Raw genomic sequence first — 15,462 nt, forward strand, 5'->3', positions numbered from 1 at the left:
TAATGCTGACTACAGGACAATCTCCATCTTTGTTATGGGAAAAGGTCCACCTGCTTGAATTTGTGCAGGCACATTGGGCCACCTTAACAAGAAATGATCGTAAACATCTTCAGAGCAGGAGTAGTGATTGACTCTGATAGAGTGGGCACCTGTCATCTAGAGCTCTGCATCCAAAGTAGATACTGCCTTGCTCTTCTACAGCTCTTTGCTTCTAATAGATTTCAACATCTTTCACTAAGGAGGGAAAAAACTATTATCCAACAAGCCAACAGTGGAGAAATTAAAAGAACCAGTCCATCAGAAGCCTGACCAGAGGTCTACTGCCTCTTAAAAAAAAAATTCTCAATGAGGGCATGTAATGGAAAGGAGTCACAGGACTTGATTAAATCCTTAAAAACTTAATACCCTATCCCACACATCTTCAGCATCATGAAAGCCTTCTGTAATGTATGGCAGTCTTGTTAGAAAATCCTGTGATCAGTAGCTTCTGATGAGCAGACACCCTTTCCTGTTGACGAAACACACACTAACATGGGAGAAAGTATGTATTTCCCTTGTAGCTAGCACTTGATACCTTGACTGAACATGATAGACTAACCAGACCCACACAGCAAGAGGTGCATACTTCAGGGAAACTGAGGATGGCACCCTTTACCTCCATGATCTAGCATTCATTTGGAAAGGAAAACGTATGAGAAGTAAAGGGACACTAGAATCCAAATCTATCCATGAATTTAAAGGCAACATTTGTTGCTATATAACCTCTAGCACAAACTACATGATCTAGTATGTGATGACATACATGGCCTTATTTACTCAGAATACTACTTTTTAACCATTCTATAAAGAACATCTTTTCTCCAAGAGCGCTGGTTGGACACGAAGATGTTACTTTAAAGCCCAGCTGCGAACATCCTAAAACTAGTGGTTCTTGGAGCTTTTGGACTTTCAATACCTTGAGCTCAGAGTTCCCAAGTCTGCAGGCAGATTACTTAGGTTGCTAAACAAACAAAACAAAAAAACAGTAGAAAACATTCCCTCTTAAGGTACAGCTGTAGGAATACCGAATGTCTTCCTGTAGGAATTACTAAATGATTTACCTTTGCAAGGTCTTCCTCTATAACATCATTTCGCATTTGAGCAGCATCCAACTGAGTATAGAATCGCGCACCAATCATAGGCATGATATCATTTACACTGCGAAGCCTGTTTTGGTCGGTCAGCAAATACCTGCCAAAATATCCCCACCCCCAAAAACATTATTTAAACATGCTGCAAATGCCAGAGAGATCTTCCTATTATGCTTTTATAACTATTTGACCCTGATGTCTATTTAATACACAAAGTTAACAATTGCAGCATTTCTTAAAAAAAGATACTAACAGAGAAAACGTGTGTGTTAACTCACATGTATACATCCAATCAATTATTTATACAAGATAGGAGTGTACTTTTATGGAACTGCATAGTTGACCCACTAAAACAGCAAGAATGTACTCAAAAAGAGAGAAGATGCAAAGATCCAGATTGACATGCAATTGTTTTTCAAATGAGGAAGGGGACAGATTTCCACTTTTCCCTCTTAGGCTGCAAGAGGAGAAAGGCTGACTATACTAAAGAATGACACAAAATAATATGCAGCCAAGAAAAACTAGCACTCAACCCTTTGGTCAAAAAGGCAATGTGCCTATTTCTCAACACCTTCTGAAACTATAAGATAATACTAGCGTATTGCTAGGGTAGAAAATAGGCAATGAAGCCCAGTATTGAAGACAACTTTAAATGCTTGTTTTGTTTAAGCTCCTAATTCTTATTAGAAGCTTTAACCACACTTAGTAAAGAAAGGACATTTTTTTATTAGATACACCATGAAAATACACATTATACAAATTAATTTTAAATTATGTTTAATGATGCATTGACTGTGCAGGCAACTCAATGACAGTAGTTATATCTGTAATCTTACTTGCATCTAAAAGTACCATTTGACGTTTTTACTTGTATGTTTAAAAAAATTAGTAATTTCCTTTAAAAGATTTATTAAGCAAACTTACAAAATCAGATTCTTCAGATCAGAGGAATAGTTGATTGTCACCAGTTCCATTGCTTTCTGCAAATTCTCTCTCTGAATTCCTGATAAAGAATTGCAAGCCAAAGCCAACACAACTTTCCCCAGCGAGATCAGATCTGCTTGCTAACAGGGAAAACACACAGATAAGATTCTTAGTGTAGATAAATATTAACTATGGTACTAGATGATGTTTAAAAAGAGACAGTTCTTCAATGACCTTAGAAGAATTTGAGCAACTAAAATAAGTGCTATTCAAGTCATAGTTCAATATGACTGTTCAAGTTACAGTAGTCAAAATGTAGAGAGGAAAATCTGTCTTGATACCTAGCAATTTCTAGGTACTATATTTATCTTTGAATGCTTAAAATCTACCTATTTTTAGCTTACGGATAGTACCAGAGAGAACTCTTGTGTAGTGAGCAGAAGCTCTGCAAAGACATTCTCCTAACCACCCACCTACTCACTCCTGACAAGTCAAAGAGTTGGTGGCAAATAGAGCAAGTAAGACTCAGAAATACCTATCAAGGACTATTTGTTAAAACAGAAACATCATTTGCTGGACTTGTGTCTTTTCACACTGGCCATCCAGTGTGAATTCCACAATGGAATCCACACCAGATTCCAGCAAATGATGTTTCTGTTTTAACAAAGAGCCCAAAGATTTTCATCTCTGATGGCCAGTGCGAAAAAGATAGGAACTGCCTGAAACAATTAGCCAGGAACAGGCCTGTATGGCTGACAAATTGAGCAGCATCATATTTTATGAAGAAATCCTTACTGTTACTAAACATGTTCCTTAAAAGTAGAACTGCTCTTAAAAGATGAATGCTGCATACAGGCTGCTTTGCCACTACAGAAAATTCTGCCAACAGACAGCCACCAGAAGTTATTTTGAAAAGTTATACCAGATTTTAAAGCCCACCCCTAAAAACAGGAGCCTAATTTAGAAGCAGACAATGACATTCATTGCAAAAGCTGCCTCATTCTTTCCATGGAAAGGCTTTCAGCTGCACACAACTTGGCCAAACTTGAAACACCTGCAGCTTTCCATGCTGGATGGCTGCTTCAGACTGAATTTAAGAGTCAGCTAGAGATACTACTACTACTTTAGTATTTGCCTGAGTTTTTTCTGAGAAAGTATGATTTTTGCAAAAGTAAAAAAGTGAAAGCTACTAATTATCGAGAATGTCAGCTCCATAGTCTAGAGCAAGACTATGTTGTTTAGCAGAGAACACAGTCATACAAGGAATACACCTTCTGTCATTTCTGTAAGAAAGGCCAAAAATTTGGCAGCACTGCAACACTAGAAGTTCTGTTTAGAACTTGGCAGCTTTAGAAAAGTGCTGTGTCAGTGAACGTGTCACAGCCCCTCACAGCTCTTCAACCCAGAGGGGTAACCACATTTGCTGCCTCTCGCTGCAGTAACTGAGCAGAGCTTTCCCTGCAGCCACATCTCCAAGGTGTTGAGGGACAGAGTTAAGAAAACCTTTTCAGGTGTCTCAGTGTGCCCGCTGTTTCCATATCAAGTTTGATTAAGCAGCACAATTTAAACATGGATACGCAACATGGCAGAAGTTAAAAACCATGGTACTCTTGTAGCTAATGAAGACAGAAACAGGATGTGGAAAATGAGACAGAAATAAGGACAAAGCAGTGGAGAAGGAGATGGGACTGGCATTTGCTAGACTTGATTTCCTAAGGAACCAGGAATTCCTGAGTATCAGCATTCCTTTGTACTTTGGTAAGGAGAAATGAACCAGAGCAACAAACCCCATTTCAGTGGGAATCCACTTGCTTCCACTACCAAGTAGTCAGTTTAAGCAGCTGAGAACACTGCTATAGTACTAAACAGAGGAATCTTGCTGATGCAGTATCTATACAGACATACGTCACCTGGCACAATGGCATTTTTATTATTATTTTGTTCTCTAAAAGAATTAGAAGAAATATGTAAGTATTTGTATTAACCACAATTTTTCTTCTTTCTGCAGTCCCCTGCTTTACGCTTGATACCTTCCAACTTTTAGTAATTCATACAGATGTATCCTATATAAATTCTCTATCATCACACAACCCTGAGACACCGAAAACATACAACTTCAGGCAAGACCCTATGAAAACAGTCTTTTGCATAGGTGTTTTCATAATACAGATTGCATTAGATTTTAAAAATGGTTGAGACAGAATCTTACATTAACATCAACCAGGAAATTCTCAAGTCAGGCTTTTGGTTTTTTAGGCATTTGACTCACAACCTTAATTTTTGTTTGTTTTGCAAATTACATCTAGTAGAAAAACTGGCAGAGATGATAAAACACACCAATGCAGCCTCAAACACACACATTTCAAATTACAGTCAATGCTTAACTTGTTTTAGTGCAAAAGTGGTTTGGATTCACTAGTTTTAGGAACTTAAACTTCAAGCGATTCAGTTAAGAGTGTGATCAATTTCAGACATCTGTAATTCTGCAAGACGATTCAGATTTTGAACAAGCTGAATTGCTCTCTGGAGGTGCCTTGCTATTCACTGACAGCTGAAAACCTGAAATAAAATGTTATTACAATGCCCAATGTTTGAAGTTTTACAAGTGCACAAAGACAGGCAGTAATTTTCCTGTGCGATAGGGGAATCGGAGTATCTCGAGTTGGAAGGGACCTATAAAGATGAGGATTTATGGAAGTCAGATTCCTATTTTAGAAGGGACAAAACTACCATCCACTGACCAACTCTACCCATGCAGACAGGGTACACAACTTCCCCGAAGTTAGGGTACACCCATCCTTTCCATAAGGAAGCAATTCACATATGCCTTTTAAGCCCTAACCTCCCCTCTGAAAATGTCAACAGATTCAGCTCTTCCTGCTTCTAGGCAAAGAAAGGTTAAAGGAGGCACACAAGAACTACTAGACCTCCTTGGAGAAGAGACACCAGAAATAAGTGCTGTATTCCTGTAGTAGCCTTGCAAGGTACAGATCAACATTAGGTACGATCATTTCCCTGTTTATGCTCCGTAACATGCTTTGCACTTATCTATGGATCACACCAGTTCCTTTTGCCACAGACCTGCTAGAAGACTTTTGCTATGGTAACTATCAACAGTGACTTAAGTCATAGAAAGTTGATTCCCAACTTCAAGGAAAAGCTTTACACCTTTTAAGTACAGGCTGCCTTTTGTTCAAAAATGTACCTTGCATGCAACTAATGACCATTTAATTAGCAATTCAGTTCATAACTGTAACCTATCTTTTTATCTCCTGAAAGCTTTGCTAGTAAAGATTTTATCACCATCATCTAGTTTGTTGATAGAAATATTAAATAGTATTAGACTAAAAAATCAGCCCCTAGGAGATAAACTCAAACAGCCCTCTTCATTAATGTCTCCCTGTTATCAAATGAATTTCAAATATGTCAGTGAGCAATTTAAAAGTTAATTGAATAGGTACCCTTTCCCTTCTGCGTAATTTTTTTTTTTAATATTAAAAAGGTATGTGCTACTATGCCAAATGCCCTGGAGATACCTCAGCATTTTATACACTTGGCTTTATCAGCCAGACATGTAAGCTAGTCAAATAAATAATCTTTTTGACAAGATCCATTTTCCATAAACTCTTTGAAACTGACATTACTTTGTTTATCCTGTTCCACTGCTTTGCCTGAATCAATATGAGCTCATCCACTCCACAATTCTGTGGATTCACTCATCCTTTTAAGTTCTGGAATTGCACTTAGAAGTCCCTCCAAGTTCCTGGATTTCTTTTTTTTAAGTCAACATTAATACTTCAGATGCCTCTTCAGCTAGTTTCTTTAAATTTGGGGAGGTGTATGCGAAAGTTATTTTGGTTTGCTAAATTAAAAATATTTACTTTGAGCAAATGTAACCTTATAGCCCTTGTTAAATAAATCTTATGTTTTCTCTTAATTTTGTATGGAGAGGACTCACCTTCATTTTATTCCAAATACAGAAATAATTATTAAACCTTTCTACTGTTTCCTACATCACCATTTAGAGTTTTCCCATCTGCTTCTGGTAACTGACTGACACAAGACTTAAAGATTGCGGGGTGGGAAGTGATGTGCTGGAATTTATATAGGTTTAACACCTTGTTTTTAATGCAAGCGACCATTCATATTTCATTTACTTCTTTTTAGTTTCCCTTGTTGTTGCCTTTATTTAACTCTTAAATGATGATATAAATTAATTTGTTTAACACAGACTGTAAAGAACAACTGCATTCCTTTTACATAGCCCCTCACTGTTATGGCCAAACTCTTTCCTATCTATATTAACAATGGGAAATAGCCAGAAAGTGACAAATGCTAACAAAAATACCTTCGTCCATTGAAGACAGCAACAAGGAAATGCATATTAGCTGGGCAGTAAACCAAGAGATAACCTACATTTTTAACAGTCACAGGAGTCCCAGAGGAATTCAGGAACTGGGTCATGGATCGAGAGGAAAAAGGACAAGCAGCAGCTGTTATTTTGTAATTTTATCTGGCTAGGGCAAACAAAGGTAGAGGATGATAAATGGCTCCTGAATTTCAAGGAATGAACTCAGTCCAGAACCTCTGAAGTAACAAAATGGATAGTGAAAGCCTAGCCCTTCTAGAGGACATGACAAAAAAGAAGGCAATACTATATTTTCTAACTCCAGTTTACATCTTCCAAACTATATATTTAAGAGTACTTCTTTTCTGGCTTAGCAGTGGTACCTGAACAATTTGGATACTAACAATTTATAAAACATGCAAAACATCCCCCCCTAAACAAAACTAGGCATTACCAAGTTAGTTGCCAAGTGTTGGGCTGCTATTGGTGGTAAACGCTTTTGACAGATTCATGTACCTGCGAGTATTTTTAGATTTGTACCTCCAAGCACATTAAACATTTTGCTTTAAAATTACTTGAATGTCATATCATCTCAGGAGGATCTCTTTCCCAGCTGCAATTAAAATAAATGTAAAGAACTATTTAGATTAAAAAAAAACTCATTACATTTTTAGGCATGGTATCCCTCACTTGCATGTATTCCTATCTTCTCTCAGCTGTTTTCCACTAAATGATTACCAAAAGCCCATTGATATGTAGCTGGGCAGGAGTGAAATCCTTTGATGTACTCAAGTACACTGAAAATTGCTTTACTGTATCATTAAGGAAAAAAAGTTGCTATGTTCTAGGACATGGTCTCCAATGAGCTAGTTTCTGCCTGGCCAAAGTTCAAACATTTATTACTGGAAGACTCTGAATGAGCAATTTTCTCACAGTGAATAAGCTCAATTAATGAAAATAAATTAAATCCAACTCCCTACTGTAGTCTTTCACTCCCAGTACGGACAGGGTATGTGATGACTGCTGAAGCAATGTACTTTACCCTGAGGGGAAGTTAGGGAAAGAGGCACTCCTGTACACAGTGATGCTCCAGATGACTGTGGAACAGTTTTTGTTAAGTCTAAAGGGGTTCTTCTTAATTCAGGAATTATGCAGAGTCCACGCTTCAGAGAACGCCAGGAGAGCACGGAAAAACTAGGAGCCTAAAATAAAGATACACTAGAACCTTTTAGGAGTGAGGAGAAGGCCTAAGTGCAGTTATTTAAAAGATCTCTTACTCCTCTGTGAACAGGTATTCAACACTTATTTTTGTTAAAATAACAGAACAAAATAACAAAATAAAAGAAAGCAGAAGAAAAACTGTTACTGAACCATTATTTTTTGATCTCTGACACTAAATGTAAGATTTTCTTCTCCTTCCTTTAGAAGTTTGTATTTCCAACCATTTCTGACTTAAGTTTGTTAAATACTAATAGTTCGACCTGTTTGGTGAGTTTGCTGAGATTTTAGAAGCAGAAGATAGCAAAATGAGCATTCACATTTCTAAATTACAAGCAAATTGGAATAATGCATGGCAGAACCAAGATCAAATCAGGAATAAAAAAATAGTGTTATTTAGAGATAGATATACTGGACTACAGTTTAATTAAAATACTTGTCTTGCAAAAGGAATCACCCTGGTTTTCAGTATTCCCTGTGCCAAGTCACCAACCTAACTATGGCGCTGTTTTCTTACCTGAAACTGAGCCATTAATGCCAGTGGATTATTTTGACTGTTGTCAAATGTCAAAACGTCAAAGATTCCAACACAATTAACTCGTAATCTTTAGGAATGAGAAAAGGATGAAGTGTCATTAAATTTTGTTGGTTACTCAATTTTTCCTCTAGCATTCATTGAATGATTTGATATGACAAAAAAGTCATCAGTACTCAGCAAATTACTATGAAGCAGAAAATACTAATTTTACTATTTGATAAAATGCAACAGATAGTCTTCAGTTTACAAATAAATCAACAAATTTCTAAATTGTCAGTAGTGGATCTGAACATTGAGTACTGTGAGGATAATGCACATCTTCCCAAAATATGTTTAAAAAAAACTTAAAAAAAAAAAATTACAAGTTTTAACATGTATTCATTTTCAGTCTCATGCCAGTTCAAAGTAACAGAACTTTCTAGTCAGACTTTGTTATTTCCATAACAGGTGCATGGTCAGCAGCTACCATAACAGACCACAGTACAGAGTGAGAATGAACACTTTCATTACCTTGTTTTGCCTGTTACTAAAATCTTTGTTGGATCCATAACTCGGCATGCCAGTCCTGCTGTGTGAATAGTCCGTAACGCAGAGCTGAGCTGCACAATATATGCCCATATCAAGGACTCTGGAAGCAATCCAGCATGCTGCCGTGGTAGAGGTCCATCATGCTGACCTAGAAGCAAAATGTTCTAAGCATCAACAAAAGGCTACGACATAAAATTCAAGTTAGCACATTTTGAATTATACAATTAATTCACATACTCATTTCATTCAACTCTTAACAGTCCTCAAAAGACTTTTCTATTGTCCTTTAATGGTTGGGTTGGGTTTTTTTTTTGGTTGGGTTGGGTTTTTTTGGAAGTACACCACATTTTAAAATACTGACAATTCATTAGGCATTATCATTTTCACCTTCACATTCAGGAAAACTGTGCTGATTTTTAAAGTTTGAGATGAATAATCACTACAAAAACAGAACCAGTTAGAAATTGCTGAAAGTGGGTGGTACATCAAAATATGCAGATACTTCAGAAGTAAAAACACTAGTATTCTGGAACAATGAGCATGTACCGCAATGGCTGTAACAGATGATGTTTCACCTCCTTTATTGTAGAAAGGCTTACAAATTAAACATTCTCTATCATTTGATAAGACAAAGTAATGACCTAGTTTCAAATCACATGGACAAATCAGACTGGAAGATTTGGTGGCTAAACATCATTGAACACAACTGCACGTATGTTCTGCTGTGACTCAACTCCCTGACAAGTCATCACTGCGTGACCTGTTCAATGGGCCATATGAAAGCAATATATCACTCCCCTTCTAAATGGATTTGTAGTCCTCCTTTCAAAAGTAAAACTAATTATTTGCAAACACACACCCAAATTCCACATAGCAAACTGTTTCTGAGTAATACTGAGCCAGAAATGAAAACACACAGATAACAAATGTTATTTTTAGTAAGACGCATGTACTACGAAGAAGTTGCTACTGTTTGCGTGGCACAAAGCTAAAGTAAGAGAAGCAAATACATCCAGAGTAAGACAGTGCATCTCAATTTTACAAAACATGACAGGCATTTCATGTGGTTGCCTCAGTACTGATTTTGCTAATTTTGAGACCAGTAATATCATCAGTATTCAGTAAAATCATGTAAGCATCTGATTCAGTTGTAAACTGACTGCACTCCTCTCCTCCAAACATTTGTTTCTTGGTTTTTTATTTGTTGTTGGTTTTTTTTTCCTCTCCCCCTACAGGAGCATATCAACATCTGTGCACTTGCTCAAAATAAGTTTTTGTGTGTGTGTGTGCTTGCATGTGTACACACAAACATATATATGTGAGAGTTAAATGAAACATTACTGAAAAACTTCTACTTACAAATTTTACTGATTTGGGGGTGATGGGCTGGGAATGTTCCCAGCTTTCATTTCTGAGCTTTTGTTTGTTTGTTTTTAAACTTTAATTCATTTTTCAGGTTTAAGGTGCTTTGGTTTAGATTATAAAGATCAAGACACTGACTCCTTTAAATGGCAATAAGCCTGGCATGTCTACTGAAGGCTGAATATAATGAGATACTCTTTGTTTTTTCTGGCCTCCTGATGAATCATTATGCAAATCACTTCCCACAAACCAGCATACCAGAAGTCTCACATGGCAAACTTTTTTTCCCCTCATGATTCTCTCCTTTTCAGCATGACAAAAATTATGATGATATAAAATGACTAAGGAGATATAACCTCCTTTATCAGTCGAGGCTTTCTCTAGTTACTACTTGCTATAGAATACACTTTATATTTGGTAAACAGCAACATGTGATATGTTTAACAGGAATTAATATGGACACTGTTAAGACAGAGTTACATCCGTATGAATTAAGTATTTCCAGAACAGAAATGTTGCTACAATATCCCAAAGAGAGAGAAAAGCGAAAACTCAGGGGTTATTTTTCTGCATGCAACTTAAACAACAGCACTTCCCCCTTGATTTCCAGATAAAGGCAATGTAACCAAGAGAATATTCAACATACACTGAAAAGCTGAAAGATCAGACTTCAACGCAGCTTCTCCCGCTCTATCAGAAAAATCTCAATCAAGCAACAACTTTATTTTACTACTGGAAAGACTCGCTTGAGGCTACAGCTGAATCTAGGCTGCTGCTTTCAGACTGGTTGGCTGCACCCCACGTTCCCGTACACTAAAGGTACAAGCTAAAACACTGGAAGAATCAGTTTTGAAATGCCCTCTTACATATCTATCTGTTCAAAACAAGTAAGATTAAAAGCAGTTCAGTTTGCTGCAGTGCTGACTACGAAGCATGTCCCATGAAGGCTCATCAGGCCTGCCACAGGTGGCACTTGAGCAAGGACCCAAGGAGATGAGACCCAAAAGCTCACTCTTCAGGCAAAACACAAAAAACTTTGGAAAGCTTTCCAAAAAGTACTGAATGCAGTGAAAAAACACATAACAAGAATATAAGAAAGTGTTACAAAAATGACCAGAATTACTTTATGCCAAGAAGTGGTATTTTAGAGGCTTCATGGCCGATTTGAAAAAGGCTTCCCACCACAGGCTGAATCCACAGCCACAACATGCAAAATTTCAGATTATGTTCTTCCCACCTACTGCAGGGCAGACTCTCCCACTACTTTCATCTCTCTGAGATGAACACAGATACTAATGGAGAAGATTAAAAATTAAAGAACTACCATTCCAAAAACACAGGTTATCCATTATTTTTCCTTGCTGCATTAAAATAAGCTCAATGTCAGCATTATTTATTTATTTTTAAGTTCTGTGGTATGATGTTCTCCACTGAGCAAGAAATGTCCCCTTTGCACTGATGTGTGTGTATACTTCTTTTTTGTTTGTTAAAAAAAGCATTCAAATGAAATTCAGTTCCCCAGAGCAAGGATAAAGCCAGGGATAGTCCCGTGGTGGGAAGGAAGAGCTGGGACCACTGGCAGTAGAACCTGTTTCACATCATCAGGAACGCTGTCAGAAAGCATACTAACAAACAGCCATTCTCATCAGATAGTTATGAAAGAAATCAGAAGCCTAATGAAAGATTTAGCTGTTCACTAAATTGAACCTCTCAGGCCTGTAAATCAGTCTTTTACATTGAGAACTGAGTTGTTCAGTGTTTGCTTAGTGGTCCTGAGTTAAAGTACTGAAAGTAAGATAAATGAGAAGCCTTCATTTCTCCCCCTTCTCCAGGGAAACCTGGGCTTCAGTTTTACATTTCCCAGTTTTCAATAAACAGAATGGTTCTGAACTACTAGTGCAGCACTACATTATGTAAAAAATCTGCAGATATTGAAAATTTGAATTTACTTAGAAAAAGTTGCAGCTTTTGGCAAAGGTATTTTAGGATAATTATTATTCACATATTTTGTCCTCAACTTTGACTTTCAATATTCATATATTCTTTCTCCTCATCACAGTTTAAGTACACAACTTATTCCTTTTTCAATGGAAGAGGTATTTTATGAAAAAACATTCAGCAACTGGGGACGCAAGAACTGTAAAGTCAGCAATGAAGTCCATTTTTGTGCATTACATACTACTAACTAATGTGTCCAAAGGAAAACAAGGTCCAAGAAACTTGCCTATCTTCATTAGAAAGTATTTGTTTGCTGAAGAGCAGAATCTGTGGTGCTGAAAACTACTATTAACAGCATGTACACCAACGTTTAATTACTCAGAGCATTTTTAATAAACAGACCAGGGGACATATCAAAGGCATGCTTATCTCTGCCAACCACAGAAACTCATGGGGACAAAGAAAAAACCTTACTGGCAGCAGTGGATACTTATTGTTAATTTGCCAGGATTTTCTAGCTGACAGTTTTAAGAATACAAACATTCCAAATGTGGTTTACCATTTAATTCTTGGACTGTTAAGAACAACAGTTCAGTACTTTTGGGTTAACTTGCTAATTTAAAGAGAACATAATTTCTGCAGAGATAAATGCACTAACATGTACTATAATCTGAATCTGGGAAATATCAGAAAGGTGGAAGAAAACCAATAAGTTCCAGAATGATAGATTTAATGTTTAAACACTATTGGTAGAAATAAAAGTGTATCGAGGAACTATGAGGAATGAGAATCAAATAAATAGAAGCTTTGCAAATCAATGTACTCGGAGTAATAATTAACTGAAAAGTCAGACTCCTGATTTTAAAACTTGTGAAAATTTAGTAAAATATGACAGAACACTGGATTATCACACTGTACCACTTGAAGAAAGAGGATATTTCATTGCATAAAGAACACAAGCAATAAATTCTATAGAATTCAGAAGCAACAAAGACAATGTTGCTTCTGAAACAAAGACAATGTAAAAAAGCAATAAATGTAAGCTGCTATTTTTTTCCCCCACACCCAATCCCTTCCAAAGTAGTTCTGTAATAGGGTCTGTAATTAACATGGCAAAAAGAAAAAACCCGAGACTGACCACACTGACACCAGTGACATGCAAGACAGCTATGTAAACCATAACCCTCATCTTTTAACTGTCAAAGTCTCATGTTGCCAACTGGAGTGTTCAACATAAATAAGGTTGCATACCTGACATCAAATTCTCTGAGTTCACTGATCAGGTTCACAGTGTTGTGCCTCCTAAAACCTTTAAAAGCAATTGTACTAATCTGGGTCTCATGCTGCAGAGTACCCAACTTCCATCCATTCCCCTGCTTCTCTTGGGAGTCTCCTCTAGGCAGGCAGACGGCCAAGAAACTCTGTGAGGGGATGGAGAAAGGATCCGTGAAGGCAGGCAGTTCTGAGAAATCAAGTTATAGGTATGCAATCTTATTTTTCTCTCTTAAATTGCTCCGTCTACTGAGGACCAGACTAGAAAGCAGCAGTTACCAGAAAAGAAAGGCCAAAGCAAAGATGTGCAGAAAGATTTGGCAAAATTGGGGAATTTCAAGTGACTTTTTTTCTAATTTATCTGATAAAAAGACTGGAAGAGCAGGTAATGAGGAGTGCCACAGGCACGAGAGAGTTATCTTCCTTACATATCCTTGTAAGTTCTGCCACAACAGTTCCTTTTAATTAAATAATACTTTGGTTTGGCTGAACAGAAATTGATGTCTTATTTCCAGTTTCAAAGATCATCCCTGCCTATAGAAGGAAGTTGTAGTAGGTCAAATAAATGGTCCAGATAGCCCACTAGTCTGTTTCAAATACACATACACTAAAATCAGAACAGTAGTTTGCAATAGATGCAACCTGAGCGTATGAACATAAACAAATAGAATATTCTACTAGCCTCCAATGGTTTGCAGCTCAGAGAACTCCCAAGCTAGAGATAGTGTCGTTGCAGTTAACAGTCCTCAAGTATTTCCCCTCCATGAGTAAGCCAAATTTCCCCTTGAACCCAGGCAAATGTCCCCAATAATCTGTGACAAAGTTCCATGGCTTAATTATCTTTACACAGGTTTTGAATTTGCTGCCTGGCTAGTTTCATTTGTCAGTTCCTAGTTCTAGGCCGGAAGAAATAGCAAACTATTGTTGCTTATTCATTTTTTCTTTATCCCTGATGATTTTTCAGACACCTACCATATCCCAGTCATTTTTAACCCCATCATATTCCTGTCCATCTTTAAGAGTATGAAAAGTACTATTCCACTTTGCTGTTCTTCATACGGAAGCTGTTCCATGCCTTTGATCATCCCTGTCACCTCTTCTCAGCTTCTTTCCTGTTCTTCTACACCCTTCAAAGCGTGTAAGGAGGACCACAACTACAGATATGAGTCTATGATGCACCCACATCTTGAATACAATGTCTTCCGTTTCATTGTTTACTCTTTTCTTAACTGTCTGCAACAATCTATTTCCTATTTACTGCTATTCAGCAAGAGGACAATATTTTCCTTAATCTACTTAACTATAACCCCAGATCTATTATCGAGTGATAACAGCCATGACAGAAGCCATCATTTCATGTTTAAAGTTAGAGTGTTTTCCCTCAATCACATTGGTTTACATTACATCACCTGCTACATTATTGCCAAGAGTCCCAGTCTTGTAAGATCCTTCTGCAATCCATCACAATTGGCCTTTGTTTTTGACAATCCAAATAATTTGGTATTATCAGCAAACTTTGACAGACGGTTATTTATCTTCAGTGCAAATAAGTGAATGTGTTAAGAAATACAACTCCCAGTGCATATTCTTGTGAGATCCCATCAGTGCTCTCCCTTCACTGTGAAAATCAACTGGTCACTCTTATTCTGTTTCTTATCTTCTAACCAGTTATTAACCTAACTGAGGACTTTCTCTTCTATCTCATGGTTCTTTTAGACATTCTGATGAAATTCATTGAAAACCCAAGATCTTATCTACTGGATCTTCCTTCAAAGAACTTCGATAGATTAATGAGACGTGACTGCCCTTTATAGGAGCAAAACTTAATTCTTTTCCAGTGTGGCAAAAAGAATGTGTCCCCAAGAATTTTATTATAACTTCTATTATTTTACCTAGAACAGACAATTCTTCTACAATACTCGAGAGGTACAAAAACATGACAAGGACTGATTTACATGGAAACTGAAAACCGTGGGTGGGAGACATTCAGAAGTTGCCCTGTGCATAACAGTCATTAAACTGACAGTAGGGGTTCCAGGTTTATCCTACCAAATTAGTTTCACTTCAGGCTCACGGAATTTGTAATTGCATTCTTTGACTTGCCACGGGATATGACAAGTCAAACTAGGGTTACCTCTGTCTGAGATATTACCACCAAAGCCAATGGTGGAACTCAAGTTCCAACTTCACTTACACCTGTCAGC

At 37.2% G+C, this 15,462-nt stretch overlaps 1 protein-coding gene across 6 annotated transcripts in view; it reads right to left on the minus strand.

The window, feature by feature from the left end:
* The window catches only part of PAN3 (poly(A) specific ribonuclease subunit PAN3), an 84,028-nt gene that overhangs the window by 8,905 nt on the left and 59,661 nt on the right, over window positions 1-15,462 (minus strand). For all 6 annotated transcript variants that reach the window (XM_075490828.1, XM_075490827.1, XM_075490825.1 and 3 more), the window contains 4 exons: window positions 8,669-8,834; window positions 8,138-8,225; window positions 2,055-2,194; window positions 1,101-1,230 (listed from right to left, as the gene is read on the minus strand). In XM_075490828.1, the coding sequence (XP_075346943.1) occupies window positions 1,101-1,230; window positions 2,055-2,194; window positions 8,138-8,225; window positions 8,669-8,834 (524 nt within the window). The remainder of the gene's footprint in view (window positions 1-1,100; window positions 1,231-2,054; window positions 2,195-8,137; window positions 8,226-8,668; window positions 8,835-15,462) is intronic.

Source organism: Mycteria americana, chromosome 1, assembly GCF_035582795.1.
Source record: "Mycteria americana isolate JAX WOST 10 ecotype Jacksonville Zoo and Gardens chromosome 1, USCA_MyAme_1.0, whole genome shotgun sequence".
In the NCBI taxonomy this organism is placed as follows: domain Eukaryota; kingdom Metazoa; phylum Chordata; class Aves; order Ciconiiformes; family Ciconiidae; genus Mycteria; species Mycteria americana.